The 11,518-nt window shown below is 52.2% G+C and overlaps 1 protein-coding gene across 2 annotated transcripts; it reads left to right on the top strand.

Annotated features, from left to right (window-relative positions):
* The first annotated feature begins 7,342 nt into the window (after positions 1-7,342).
* DMRT2 (doublesex and mab-3 related transcription factor 2) lies at positions 7,343-10,486 on the top strand. 2 transcript variants are annotated; one of them, XM_056325208.1, is made up of 3 exons: positions 7,343-7,696; positions 7,782-7,884; positions 9,335-10,486. In XM_056325208.1, exons 1-3 carry the CDS (start codon positions 7,343-7,345, stop codon positions 10,390-10,392), a joined length of 1,515 nt encoding a protein of 504 aa, XP_056181183.1. In that variant the 3' UTR covers positions 10,393-10,486. The 2 variants fall into 2 exon arrangements, 1 of the variants encoding a protein (XP_056181183.1); XR_008819529.1 differs by lacking the exons at positions 7,343-7,696; positions 9,335-10,486 and adding an exon at positions 8,782-8,878 and having other exon boundaries at positions 7,787-7,884.
* Positions 10,487-11,518: the final 1,032 nt, after the last annotated feature.

Here is an 11,518-nt window from a genome sequence, read left to right as displayed (position 1 = left end):
CAGGATTCATGAAATACATATTTATAATACATTCCACACTAGCAATGGTCTATTAATGTAGGAATAATTTACTGTATTGTTTGCTTTTTCTTTGATGATTTCAGAAAACAGCATATCCAGATAAATCTGACATGTGGCCATATGTTGGGCCACAGTGCTAAATGCCTGTCAGGATGGGTTCTGCCTAAAGACATGACCAGGATACCTATTCCAAGAGTCAAATTCAAGCCAGTCAAGGAGCAGGTGCACTTGTGGGAGGAAAAGAGTTTGAAGCTCCCGTGTTTCCCTTTCCTTTCTGTAAGTCAGAACAAAAATGGATACTTCAAAGGGACATGTTCACAAGATGGGGCAGAGGCATCTCTGGCCAACAAAAGTATTTGTAAAACCACTGCTTAGCACCGCAATCAGGAGTGCACCAAAGGCAGGGCAAGACAAACAGCAAATGAGATATTCCTGAATGTCCCTTAGCACATATAGGTGCTGTGTCCAGGGCACCAGCTCCTCTCCTGTAGTGGCAATGCCATCCCTTCAGAAGGTGACCCTGGTGTCACCCCTCCATGTATATTGACTCTGAGGGGAGGTGGAGGTCCCAGTGATGGCAGTTGAGACAAAGAGACGAAGGCTGGCAGCAACCATGCTCTTCCCTCCTTCAAAATACTTGGTAGGAACGATGTGTGGATCAAGTGCAGTATACTGGAAAATGCCCTGGATTCCAAGTTTTGCCAGGCTATTTGGGTTTGAGTACTAAAAATGCCTGTTTCTACCTCTGTACTTCATGTACTTTTTGATTCTCCTGGTGCTGTCTTTGAACCTAGACTCAACAAAGCAAAACAGAAGATGTGCTGAAGTACTAGCTGAAAATGAAAAAAGGAAAAAAACTCCCAACAAAACAGGGTCAGATTTTATTGGTATAGCTGCAGATACCTCAAACATCACCTAAAATCTTCTGGAAGGGGCCCCTGCACCCATAAATGCTTCCTTTTAAGTATGGGAGGACTTCAGGATGTATCAGCATCACATCTGCTGCATTGGGAGTTCATCTCTTGCTTTCCTGTTTCCTTAATTGATGTCCAAGAACCAAATGAATGGGAGTTCATAGTTCCTACACATATCTGTGTGCCATGTAGACAGATCTCCTGGTCCGTGGAGTTACAGTGAAGGCTCATCTGATTTTCAGGTTCTCAGGAAGGTAGATGGCAAAATCCTTTAGAGAGCTTCAGTGAAAACGTCACAGATGGGGATGTAGTACACTGTGCTTTCTGCACAGCTTTTAGAGAGCCAAATCGAACTGTCTCACATTCACTCTTACATGCTGTGAGTGCTGAGCAGGTCCCACTCACCTCTTCTACCTCTACCACCTCAGACAACTGCCTGCTCCACAGGGGACCCATAATGAGCTGGAGTCCGATACTTGTGTTTACATGGTGTGGTAATCACACTCTGTAAATGGTTCTACAAACTTCCCTGCTAGCAGGAGTATAACAAGCAGCCTTTAGTGTGGCCCAGATACCTGCATGTTATCAGTATAGCCTGAGTCTGTCTGGCCTAATTTAACTGATACATTGCCAGATTCTGATGCTATTTTTCATGCTGATTAATACCTCAGGTCATCCTATTAATTTCAGTAAGGCTACTGAGAGGTGGCAATACTACCTAGTAAATGAGAACACTATCTAATTATAGTTATGTGATTGAATTTTTACTGCTAAGCACAGCATAGCCTACCCAACTTACTTGATTTAGCAGGTGTCTTGCTGGTGCTTTGCAAATGATTGTAATGCAACCTAAGGGGGGCACACACCACCACCCCCCAAACAGTTTATTGGTAAAACTTCTTGCTGTTCTGCTAAAATATGGCAATCAAAAAAACAATTTACATTGCAGAAGCTTGACCTTTACTTTCCAGGACTGTAAAATAAAATCCCAAACCCCACACTTTCTGCATCTGTTTGACATTTGAATAAAACTGCCAGAGTGCAAACAAGTTTTGAGACAACATCTCCAGCAAACTCTGTAGTGACTCTAAAAATATTCTTGGCTAAGTCACTTTTTAAGGCCATATGTTGAAAAAAAATAAAACCCCAAACTTCACTAGAATTTATTGCAACAAGAGATTTGCCAAACTACTTAAGACATTTGGGAAGATTATAGCGAGGTACGTTAGTTGCTGACTTGACAATTTGCTATGCTCGCTGCTTGTATAGTGAATTCTTGATATTCATGTTGAAAGCTGATCCAACTTTCTAGTACATTTTAGCAAGAGACCTGCCAAATGTCTACTGGCTTATAAAATGCTGGCAAACTGAAGGTCAGCCTTGTTTACGAGCCACAGCAAAGCTGCTGTGGATGGCACACAAGCTCTCCTCATGGCATTTTTCTTTTAAATTCAAAATTTCAGCGCAGGATTGGATAAGGACTGTTTTGACTGGTATTGACTTGGAGTCTCTCTAGGTCTGCCCCAATACCCCCTGGCCATGAACCTGGAGGCTGCAGAAGAGGGAGTTCTAGTTCCACTGAGCTGTGTTTCTTCCTTGCATTGTCTGGTGGTCACCACACCTGCACCACGGTCCTGTTTGCAGAGGTGCGGGCCAGAATGTGCCTCCCTGGTGCAGCCCCGATGAGCCGGCAGAGCCCCCAAGCCACCGAGGGCGAACACGCACTTCCTTCATGGCGCACCTCTTCCTCGTCTCTGGGAGCTCATCCCTTCTTCCAGGCAGCTGCCAGGGTGAAACGGGACATAAATGGTAAATTTTGCTGCACCTTGTGCCTGATCCAAAGTTGTCTATGTCTATTGGAAACTTTCCGAAGACTTCCCATCAGGCTTTCCCTAACTGTACCCATAGTAGTGATTCTGCTCTGCTCACTGTTACTGCTTTTGATATCAACACAGTTTTACATGACTGAAGATTATCCTGGTAGGATACATGAGTCTCCCTATAAAGGCTAACCCTTGGCCTCCTTGCCAAAGCAAACATTCCTACAAAAACAGTGGAATCATTGTCACAGTCAATAACATTTGCTTCCATATCATGCTGTACTGAACATGTTACCTCGACATTTCTTACATCTTTATTATATGTATTTATTATGTTTATGTGACTGACATGCAGGAATAACAAAAAATTCCTCCCCTGACTCTGTACTTAGCATCTTTACAAATATGTTAGGTAGCATTGTATAAAAAAAAACCCAAACAATTAAACTCTTGTTTAAAACACGTACATAAAACCCTGAAACTTGCTTGTTTGAAGCGTTTTCAGGTACAATCTGTTTAGAAAGGTCTGTATCATGGATAAAAGTCTTACTAAAGTTTACCTTAGTGTAAGTGCTGTTTACAAGAGACAGAGGGAGTCTGATGTAGAAAAAAAATATTTATGGAAGAAAAATGCAAAAGAAATCACGGGTTTTACTTGTCAGATAATACTGGGAAAGGTGATCTCTTTGTTCTCGCCACCGCCGCCCCCCCCCCCCCCCAACACCCCGCAATTGAGATCACCTGGGAAATCTCACCGTCTTCGCTGGAGCAAAATACGTGGCAATTTATGTTCCGCGAAGGCGAAGCCTTTCGTACAGGGCCCGATCCTGGACCAAAGCGTGCCGGGACGGGCTCCTGCCGCCGCCGCTCCGGGGCGCGCACGGCGGGAGCCGCGGGCCGGGACCCCGGGCCGGGGGAGGAGGGGGCCGGCGGGCGGGGGCTGAGACAATTTGTTTCAGATTAACTGGTAACATCCCTGGCCAAACAAGCGGCGGGGATCTCCCGCCTTTGGCAATGTAATCTGCTCCCGACGGCGCGGGGAGAGGGCACCATCAAAGCATTCCTGCCGGGGGACGGCCCCGGGGTGCTGCTGGGTTAGCCTGCCCGCACCGCTCCAGCGCATTTCGCGGGTGGGAGGGAGGACCGGGGGCGAGGAGCGGGGGGACTGCGGCACCTGCACCGGCACGCCCGCCGTCCCCGCCGCCCGGGAGAGCAATGCAAAGCAGGACCCAGCGCTGGGCGCCCCGCTGCCGGCAGCTTTCAAGGGAGACGTGCCTACAGCCTTCGCCGTGCCCCGGAGCTGCTCTCCCTCTCCGCTTTTCGCGGGCCAGGACGCTGCCGCAAGCGGTGCGGCACCCACCGCCGCGTGCGCGGCCTGAGGACCCGGCCCCGTAGCGGGGTCTGGCACATCGCCACCCCGTCTCAGGCAATGAGGGAGGGGGGAACGGGGGACGGGACGATGGGGAGCCCCGTGGCAATGCGCGAGGTGTGGGGCGGCACAGGCCGGGGTGTGCGGAGGAGGCTCTGAAGGAGCTTGGGAGCATCCCAGCAGTACCGGGCACGCAGACCCGTGGGCCCCGGGGTTAGCGGGACGGCGGGGCGCTCCAGCGGAGAGCGTTATAGAGGGGCAGGTGGATACACACTTGCGCATCGCGGGCTTCGCTGCCTTCCCTCGCCTGGAAATCAGTGCCTTTCCCAGCACGGCGCGGCGTCTTGGCCCTGTCTGCTCACGCCAGGCACGGCTGACACCACGGGCCGAAGCAGGGGGCTGAGCGGGAGCGTAGTCCCGGCGGCACAGGAGCGGGAGCAGCCACGCCGGAGGCCGCTCCCCCCCTCCACCTCCCGCGGGTGCATCCCGCTGGAGGACGGGAGGCACCTCTCCCTCCCGGCGGGAAGGGGGAGAGAGGCTGGAGGGGAGCGCAAACGCGCTGCGGAGCCGGGCACAAACAAGAGGAGCAGAAGAAGAAAGTTATACAAACACGCTTTAAAATCATGGCTGGGTTTCACAGCTCCCTGTGGATAAAATAAACAGGAGGCGAACTGTTTTGTAATTTACTCCAGTGGCCCGCAGAATCGCACTTTGTAATTTGGTGTCGGTTTACAAGCAAAGTGGACTCCTGTTTCCTAACCTAGCAGGTTCTTTGTCATGCTTGTGCCTTTTAAGAGGGACCTCAAGGGGGAAAGTGGAATTCCTTGGGTATTTGCCTTTTAGTCATGCTTGTAATTCAAACAGTAGCCACGCTCCCTTTTGGGATGAGTCGTACCTGCCGTCGGGGGATGCGCTTCCCTCTCCCCGCTCTCCCGGCCTGAGCACGGGGAGGCGGTGCGGCCCGGGGGGGACAAACGCTACCGCCCCCCCGCAGGTGCCCGCCGCCAGCGGGGCGAGGGAAGCGGCCGGCGCGCTAGCCCGGCGGCGGCGGGCGAGCAGCGGTGGCGGTGCCCACGCCCGTCCCGCCGCCTCACGGGCCGTCCGCGCCGCTCGGAGGGCTGCAGGAGCAGGGTTTTTCCATGCCGAACAGGTGGCCGGCATCCCGTCCGTGTGCTCACCGTGAGTGGGTGCCCTCGTGTTTATTATATACATGAACATTACCAGTATTTATTATACAAACGCGCTGCTCGGGGAAAAAGCAAAATATTTCCCCTTTTCGGAGAACAGTTTCGGCCGCCTGTTCCGCCTATCGTTAGTTTTCGATCGGCACGCTGGCGGGGAACTGATGCTCTCCCCGCACGACCTTTTTTTTCCCCCCGTCCCCCGCCCCCCCCGGGAATACTCTGTTTCACTGCCTCTTCCCCCGCCCGCGGCTGAAGGGGGCAGAGGTGTATTTTGCCCGCTTCCATCCTGTGGGAATTCCCGCTTTTACCGACGGCAGTACCGAGCTCTAACACCGCGCTGGCACGGCCGAGCCTTTGTGCGTGGCATTTTCGATCGCCCCCTGTTGTGGCAGACCGGGGCGTCCCCCAGTTTCCCAAGAGAGCACCCGACAGAGAGCGGAGGGAGAGAGTTACTCAGCAGCTCAGTGCTCGGTGGGAAGGGCCGCTGAGGGCAGGACGGGACGCTAAAAAATAAACGAGCATTTTTCGTCGCCTTAATTCCCGGCAGAGCAGGAAGACGGCGCCGGTTCCGTTGCATTTTCAGACTCGGAAAAAAAGTCATTGCCAGCAGACCCCTCCGCTCGCGGGGCTGGCCACGCGAACGGCCGCAAACGAAACCTGCCGCGGCTGCTTCAGCCTTTCGCACCGCGACCCCCGCCCGCTTTCCGGCGACGGCGGCGCCGCTGGCCCGCGGAGCCGGTTTCTCCGCTGCCACGGCCACGCGCGTTACCGTCTCTTTTCCCTTTCTTTCGTTCCCCCCTCCTATTTTGCCCTGAAATTAAAACTCACCGACACCGACACCCCCCTCGCCCCGCTTACGCTTCCCGCTGGGCGCGGCGGTGCCGGCGGGGTGCCAGCGGGGTGCCGGTGCGGTGCCGGCGGGGTGCCGGCGGGGTGCCGGTGCGGTGCCGGTGCGGTGCCGGCGGGGTGCCGGTGCGGTGCCGGTCCCCGCAGCCCCGCCCGCGCCCCCCGCGCCCCACGCCCGCCCGCACCCACGAGCGAGTGGCTGGCGGCTGGCACACGCGCTGGGGGGGCGGGGCGGCGGGAGCGCGGGCCAATCAGAGCTGCGGCCGCGCGGCGCGGGCCCAATGGGCGGCGCGGGCGACGGCGGCCGGCGCTGATAACGCGGCGGGGCCGGCGCGCTGGGCGCTGTGTTGCGGGGCGGGCGCGGCGTGGGCGCGGCGGGTGCCAGCACCGGCGCTGGTGCAGCGGGCGCGCACCCACGGGCCCGGACGGCCAGGCCAGGCCCGGCCCGGCAACCTGCGAGGCGGCGACGCCCCGACGGCGCGGCCCCGCTCGACTCTCGGGGAGCCTTACGCCCTCGGGTGCGGGCATCGGGAGCCCCTTGCCTCCGGCTGGGCTAGGTCAGCGGCGGCCTTGCGAGCTGCCTGCACCGCCTGCTGGCCTCAGACACCGAACCTGAGTAAGTGCAAAGTGAGGGAGGATGGGGAGGTGGGGTGGGAGAAGGTGGGGGTTCCGCCGTGTAAAGCTCCGGGAGGCCGTACGGCCCCTGGCAGCCGTAGCGGACAGCGGCGGTGTGTGAAGCGCAGGTGTTCCCTACCTGTCCCGTAAGTCTGAACGCAGTGGGCAGGAGGGTTGTTAGGATCCTGGAATAAGCGGGTCCCTGCGAGGACATGACTGCCCTGCAGCCCAGCGGCGCCGGGCATCGGCCTGGGGCGGTCCCTGCCGCATACTCCGCCGCTGGAGACGCGCTCCTGCCTGCGGCGGGCAAGCACACTTCCCCGGCAAGCCGGGACGGGCGGGGGAAGGAAGCGGCCGTCGAGGCTCAGCTGAGCCCTGCGTGGGCTACGGGGAAGAGACCCGGGCGGATGGTAAGGCATCCCAAGCGGGCTCAGCTATGACTTCCCTACGGGGGCGCATCCCTGCGGGCTGGGCTGCGGCGGGTGCCTCCGAAGCCGCGTGTGCGCCGGCTGCCGTCCCGCCGCGGGGGCGGGCAGCCTGACCCCTCTCTTGCAGTTGCGCTGCCGAGGATCCATGGCTGAAGGACGGGCCGCCACCGACTGGGAGATCGACGTGGAGAGCGTGGAGGCAGAGGCGGCCGAGGCCGCTGGAGCGCGACGCAGCAGCGCCGGCCCGGACGGGGAAGAGGAGGAGGAGGAAGGCGAGGAGGCGGTGGCGGCGGCGGCCCCGCGGCGGAGCGAGCAGCGGAAGCTGAGCCGCACGCCCAAGTGCGCCCGGTGCCGCAACCACGGCGTGGTGTCGTGCCTGAAGGGACACAAGCGGTTCTGCCGCTGGCGGGACTGCCAGTGCGCCAACTGCCTGCTGGTGGTGGAGCGGCAACGCGTCATGGCCGCCCAGGTGGCTCTCCGACGGCAGCAGGCCACCGAGGTGAGAGGGGACGGGATGGGTCCGGTCGGGACGGGACGGGGCGGGCGGCCGCCGAGCTGACAGCGCCGCCCGGTCACTCTCCCAGGACAAGAAAGGGCTGCTGGGGAAGCAGGTGAGCCTGGAGCGCAAAGCCGTCTACCAGAGGCACGTCCGGACGCCCAGCCTCCTGGCCAAAAGCATCCTGGAAGGTAAGAGCATCCCCCGCCCCTCCACGGGCTGCCCCCATCTCCGCAGCACCGGCCGGCGGCGGGGGAAACCGCGGTCTGCCCCGGGAAAACCCGTACCTGCCGTCCGAGGCGCGGCTGCTCACGGGCACGGGGAAATGCAGCGTTATATTCCGAAATAAACGCGGAGCGGCCTTAAAATGCTCCCCAGTGCCAGCGCCGGGCGGCGGAGCCGTCTGCCCTTCGTAGCTGGAATCGGTGTGGCAGAATTTCAGTTCCCGCCCCCGCCCCCCCCTCCCCCCAATAATGCCTGAAATGCTAGCAACGGTAATTTGAAATTTGAGAGTTACTGTTACAAGCTGACATTCTTTTTACATGACTACCCAGCGGCGTTTTGCAGGGCAGGGTAGTTTATTCGTGGGTGTTTTTACCAGGAAATGAGTAAATAAGTTCGTTTGGTTTTTTTTTTTTTTCTTTTTTCTTTTGATCTGAATGCCTAACACAGCAGCACTGTTTGTGGCATTACCAATAGTAATATATGCATAAGTAGGCCGCTCATTTTTTTTCCCCAGTCAAAACTGTTAACTGTGGAAGAATGTAATTTTAAAGATGGATATTTTGGTGAGAGGGTGTATTTTTTGTTCCCCACTCCCTCTTGAGATCGTGCCCAAATTTATTTCTATGTCTGCCTTAATTGCTTTCCAAACTGAAGCCCTGTCAAGCATTATGATTCTCAAATCTAGCTTGCTACCCCGCCACCTCCCAATAGCAATCTCTTTTCTCGGCCTGTGCAAGTGCTGTTGAAATTTTGTCCTGTTAGAAACCTCTTAACTTTCACCTACAGTTCACTCTTTAAAAAAAAAAAATCTTTCTGTATTCTTCCCTGTAATTTATCTTAACTTTCTTTTTCTTTTCTTCTAGTTCTCCTTGGAATTTTCTACCATCGGTAGCAATGTGTACATAGTCATTCATCTTTAGATAATAGAAAAGGCATCAGCTGTAGGTATAGGTATCTTCCTTGGCAATGGGGAAACCCGTGTGAAAGGAATGGGAGTGAAAACGGGTAAAATCCTGTTCTCCTTACTCATGTAAGTAGTTCCATTAATTCAATGGGATTACTTGTCTGGGTAGAACAAACAGGGTTGGACCCTATCAGTTATATTAAATGAATCCAGTTAGCTGGTAATTGAATATACTGGAGACTGGATTTCTGTTTTATCAAGGTTCTCTTTTATTTCAGAAGAAATGAAATATTGGAATACTCTCTGTATTTTTTAAAAAAACGATGGTTATCTCCTTAATTTGTACTGAATGTGCCTGTGGCATGGTAACTCCAGTAGGAGCTGACAGTGTCCAGGGTTTGTAACAAGTGCTTGGCGTGTGGCGGGACTGTCTCCAGCAGAGCCCTTTTACAAACACAGCTTCAATGTTTGTCTTATGCAGCTTCGTTCCTAATGCTGCTTTATTGTTTTAGGTTACCGTCCTATTCCAACAGACCCTTACCTGGGAGGGAATTCACCCTTGCCACCCCCTGTAAGTGACAGGATGAGAAAGAGACGGGCTTTTGCTGATAAAGAGTTGGAGAACATTATGTTAGAGAGGGAGTTTAAAGAGAGAGAGATGATGGAAGCTACACAAGCAGCTGCCCTTTTTCTCCCTAACCGCATGGTGCATGGAGCTGAATACAATTCGTATAAAACGCCCTTCAACACTACTCAAGTTGATACTCCAAACAAGGAGTTTTGCAATTTTTTACCTGCCTGCCTTGATCTAACCATGCAGTATTCAGGATCCAGCAACATGGAACTAATTTCGTCAAATGTTGGTGTAGCTACTACCTACAGGCAGTATCCCCTGTCTTCTAGGTTCTTAGTGTGGCCGAAATGTGGCCCCATTAGTGATGCTTTTCTCTACCAGCAGTGCCTGTTAAATGCTACTACTGTCCAAGCTCTCAAACCTGGGGCAGGCTGGGATGCCAAAGTCTCACAAAGTCAGGACTGTCCTAACACTGAACATGACATCATGTCTCCAAAACTGGAAAATTCACTTGTTCTGACCCACACTCAAGATGTTCAGCAGTCATGTAATGAGATACCGTGCCTTCCTCAAGAAACTCGTGAGAGGTCAGCTTTCTCTCCTCCAAAAAGGACTTTCTCTCAGATTTCTGATAAGGATTCTCTGGCTCCTCAAGAGCAGGTGTTAAGCAAGATCAGCAAAACCAGTAGCAAGCCCCCTCCACCTCTGAAATACAATTCATTTCAGTCACTGTTCCACCAAACGTTTCCTGACAGATCAGGAGCAGAGTTGAGAACATCGTTTACGAAAGAGACTTTTGAAGATGCTTCCAAGAAATACAGAGAGTGTGCCATTAAAGAGAACCAAAAATACAAGCTTACAATAGACAAATGTGCAAAAGACTTCTTTGGGGCCAAACAGGCCACAATAAAACTTTCAACAACTGAGCCCCTGTCATTTTCAGTTGAATCCATCCTTAAACGACCTTCTTCTGCAGTTTCTAATATCTCTCAATGAATTAACTATACCTTCAGTGTAGAAACTTTGTATGCTTTGCCTTCTGCAGAATTGCTTCTGCCTGCCTTTCTCTGAAAAGATTTGTAAAGATGAATTTCTGCTGTAAATGTAATTCTTTGTTTTATCTCAAAATTGTATACATAAATATGCATGTTTTCTCTTCTGAAAAAAATACCAATTTTTAAAAATTGAAAATGCATATACAGAATGTAACGTTATTTTAAGCAGTGTTTCAAACCATTCAATAAAATGAGATTACCTACAAGCATAGATGTGTTCCTGATCTCTGTTTTGTCTCTACTATCTCACAGGCAAGAATGCCATGCCTTCAGAATATACTTATTCTTTTATCTGCTATTATCAATGTATTACTAGTTATCTTGGTGGGGTGTCTGGTAATTTCTGCTTTGAACTTTCAGTAACTAAGAGAAGAGCTAACAACGGTGCATTTAGGCTAGTGTGAATCTGCAAGATTTTTTTTTCATTACATTAAGTGAGGTTTGGATCAGATTCCAAATGTGTTTCTTATTCTGAAAGTGGAGTGCATGCTTGTGTAAAAGACTGGTTTATTCCACACCTCTCTAAAAGCTTCTGTTCCTAAAGCAGAAGAGCTACTAGATCAGATTTGAGATGAATGGCACTGGTAAGCTTTTGGATAAAAAGTCATAATTTTTTAAAATTCAGTTTTTGAATAAAAGGTCTGTTTTTATTTATTTAGTTTTTAAATGTTCAGCTGACTTTACTCTGCATTTTCTCCACCTAGAATATTTCTCTTCTGAAAACATTTCACCTTTGACCAGCAGGAGCATGAGATTCTTGTGCTGTGGTAATTGAAATGACCTTTAGGCTGTAACGATGACGCACAGAATCATCACTGCTAATGAGAAATCAAGTCCTGATCTCTGTTTTGTAATTCTGCGCCCTTTTTCAGGGATAGCAGAAATGAAAGAGATTAACTGTAGAATTTACCTGAGAACCTGAGATGCTCTCAGGCTGTAGAAAAAGGTGTTACCAGCTCTCATTATGACTGAGCTTGAAGCTTTCAACATTTGTGATTTTGTAATTTGCCCTATGTGTTACTGCTAACCTATCTAATGCTAACTGGTAATCCTTTGGTTACTTTCCT

This window comes from Falco biarmicus, chromosome Z, assembly GCF_023638135.1.
Source record: "Falco biarmicus isolate bFalBia1 chromosome Z, bFalBia1.pri, whole genome shotgun sequence".
NCBI lineage: Eukaryota > Metazoa > Chordata > Aves > Falconiformes > Falconidae > Falco > Falco biarmicus.
Note: the sequence above shows the minus strand (reverse complement) of the source record. Positions and strands in the feature narration are given on the sequence as shown.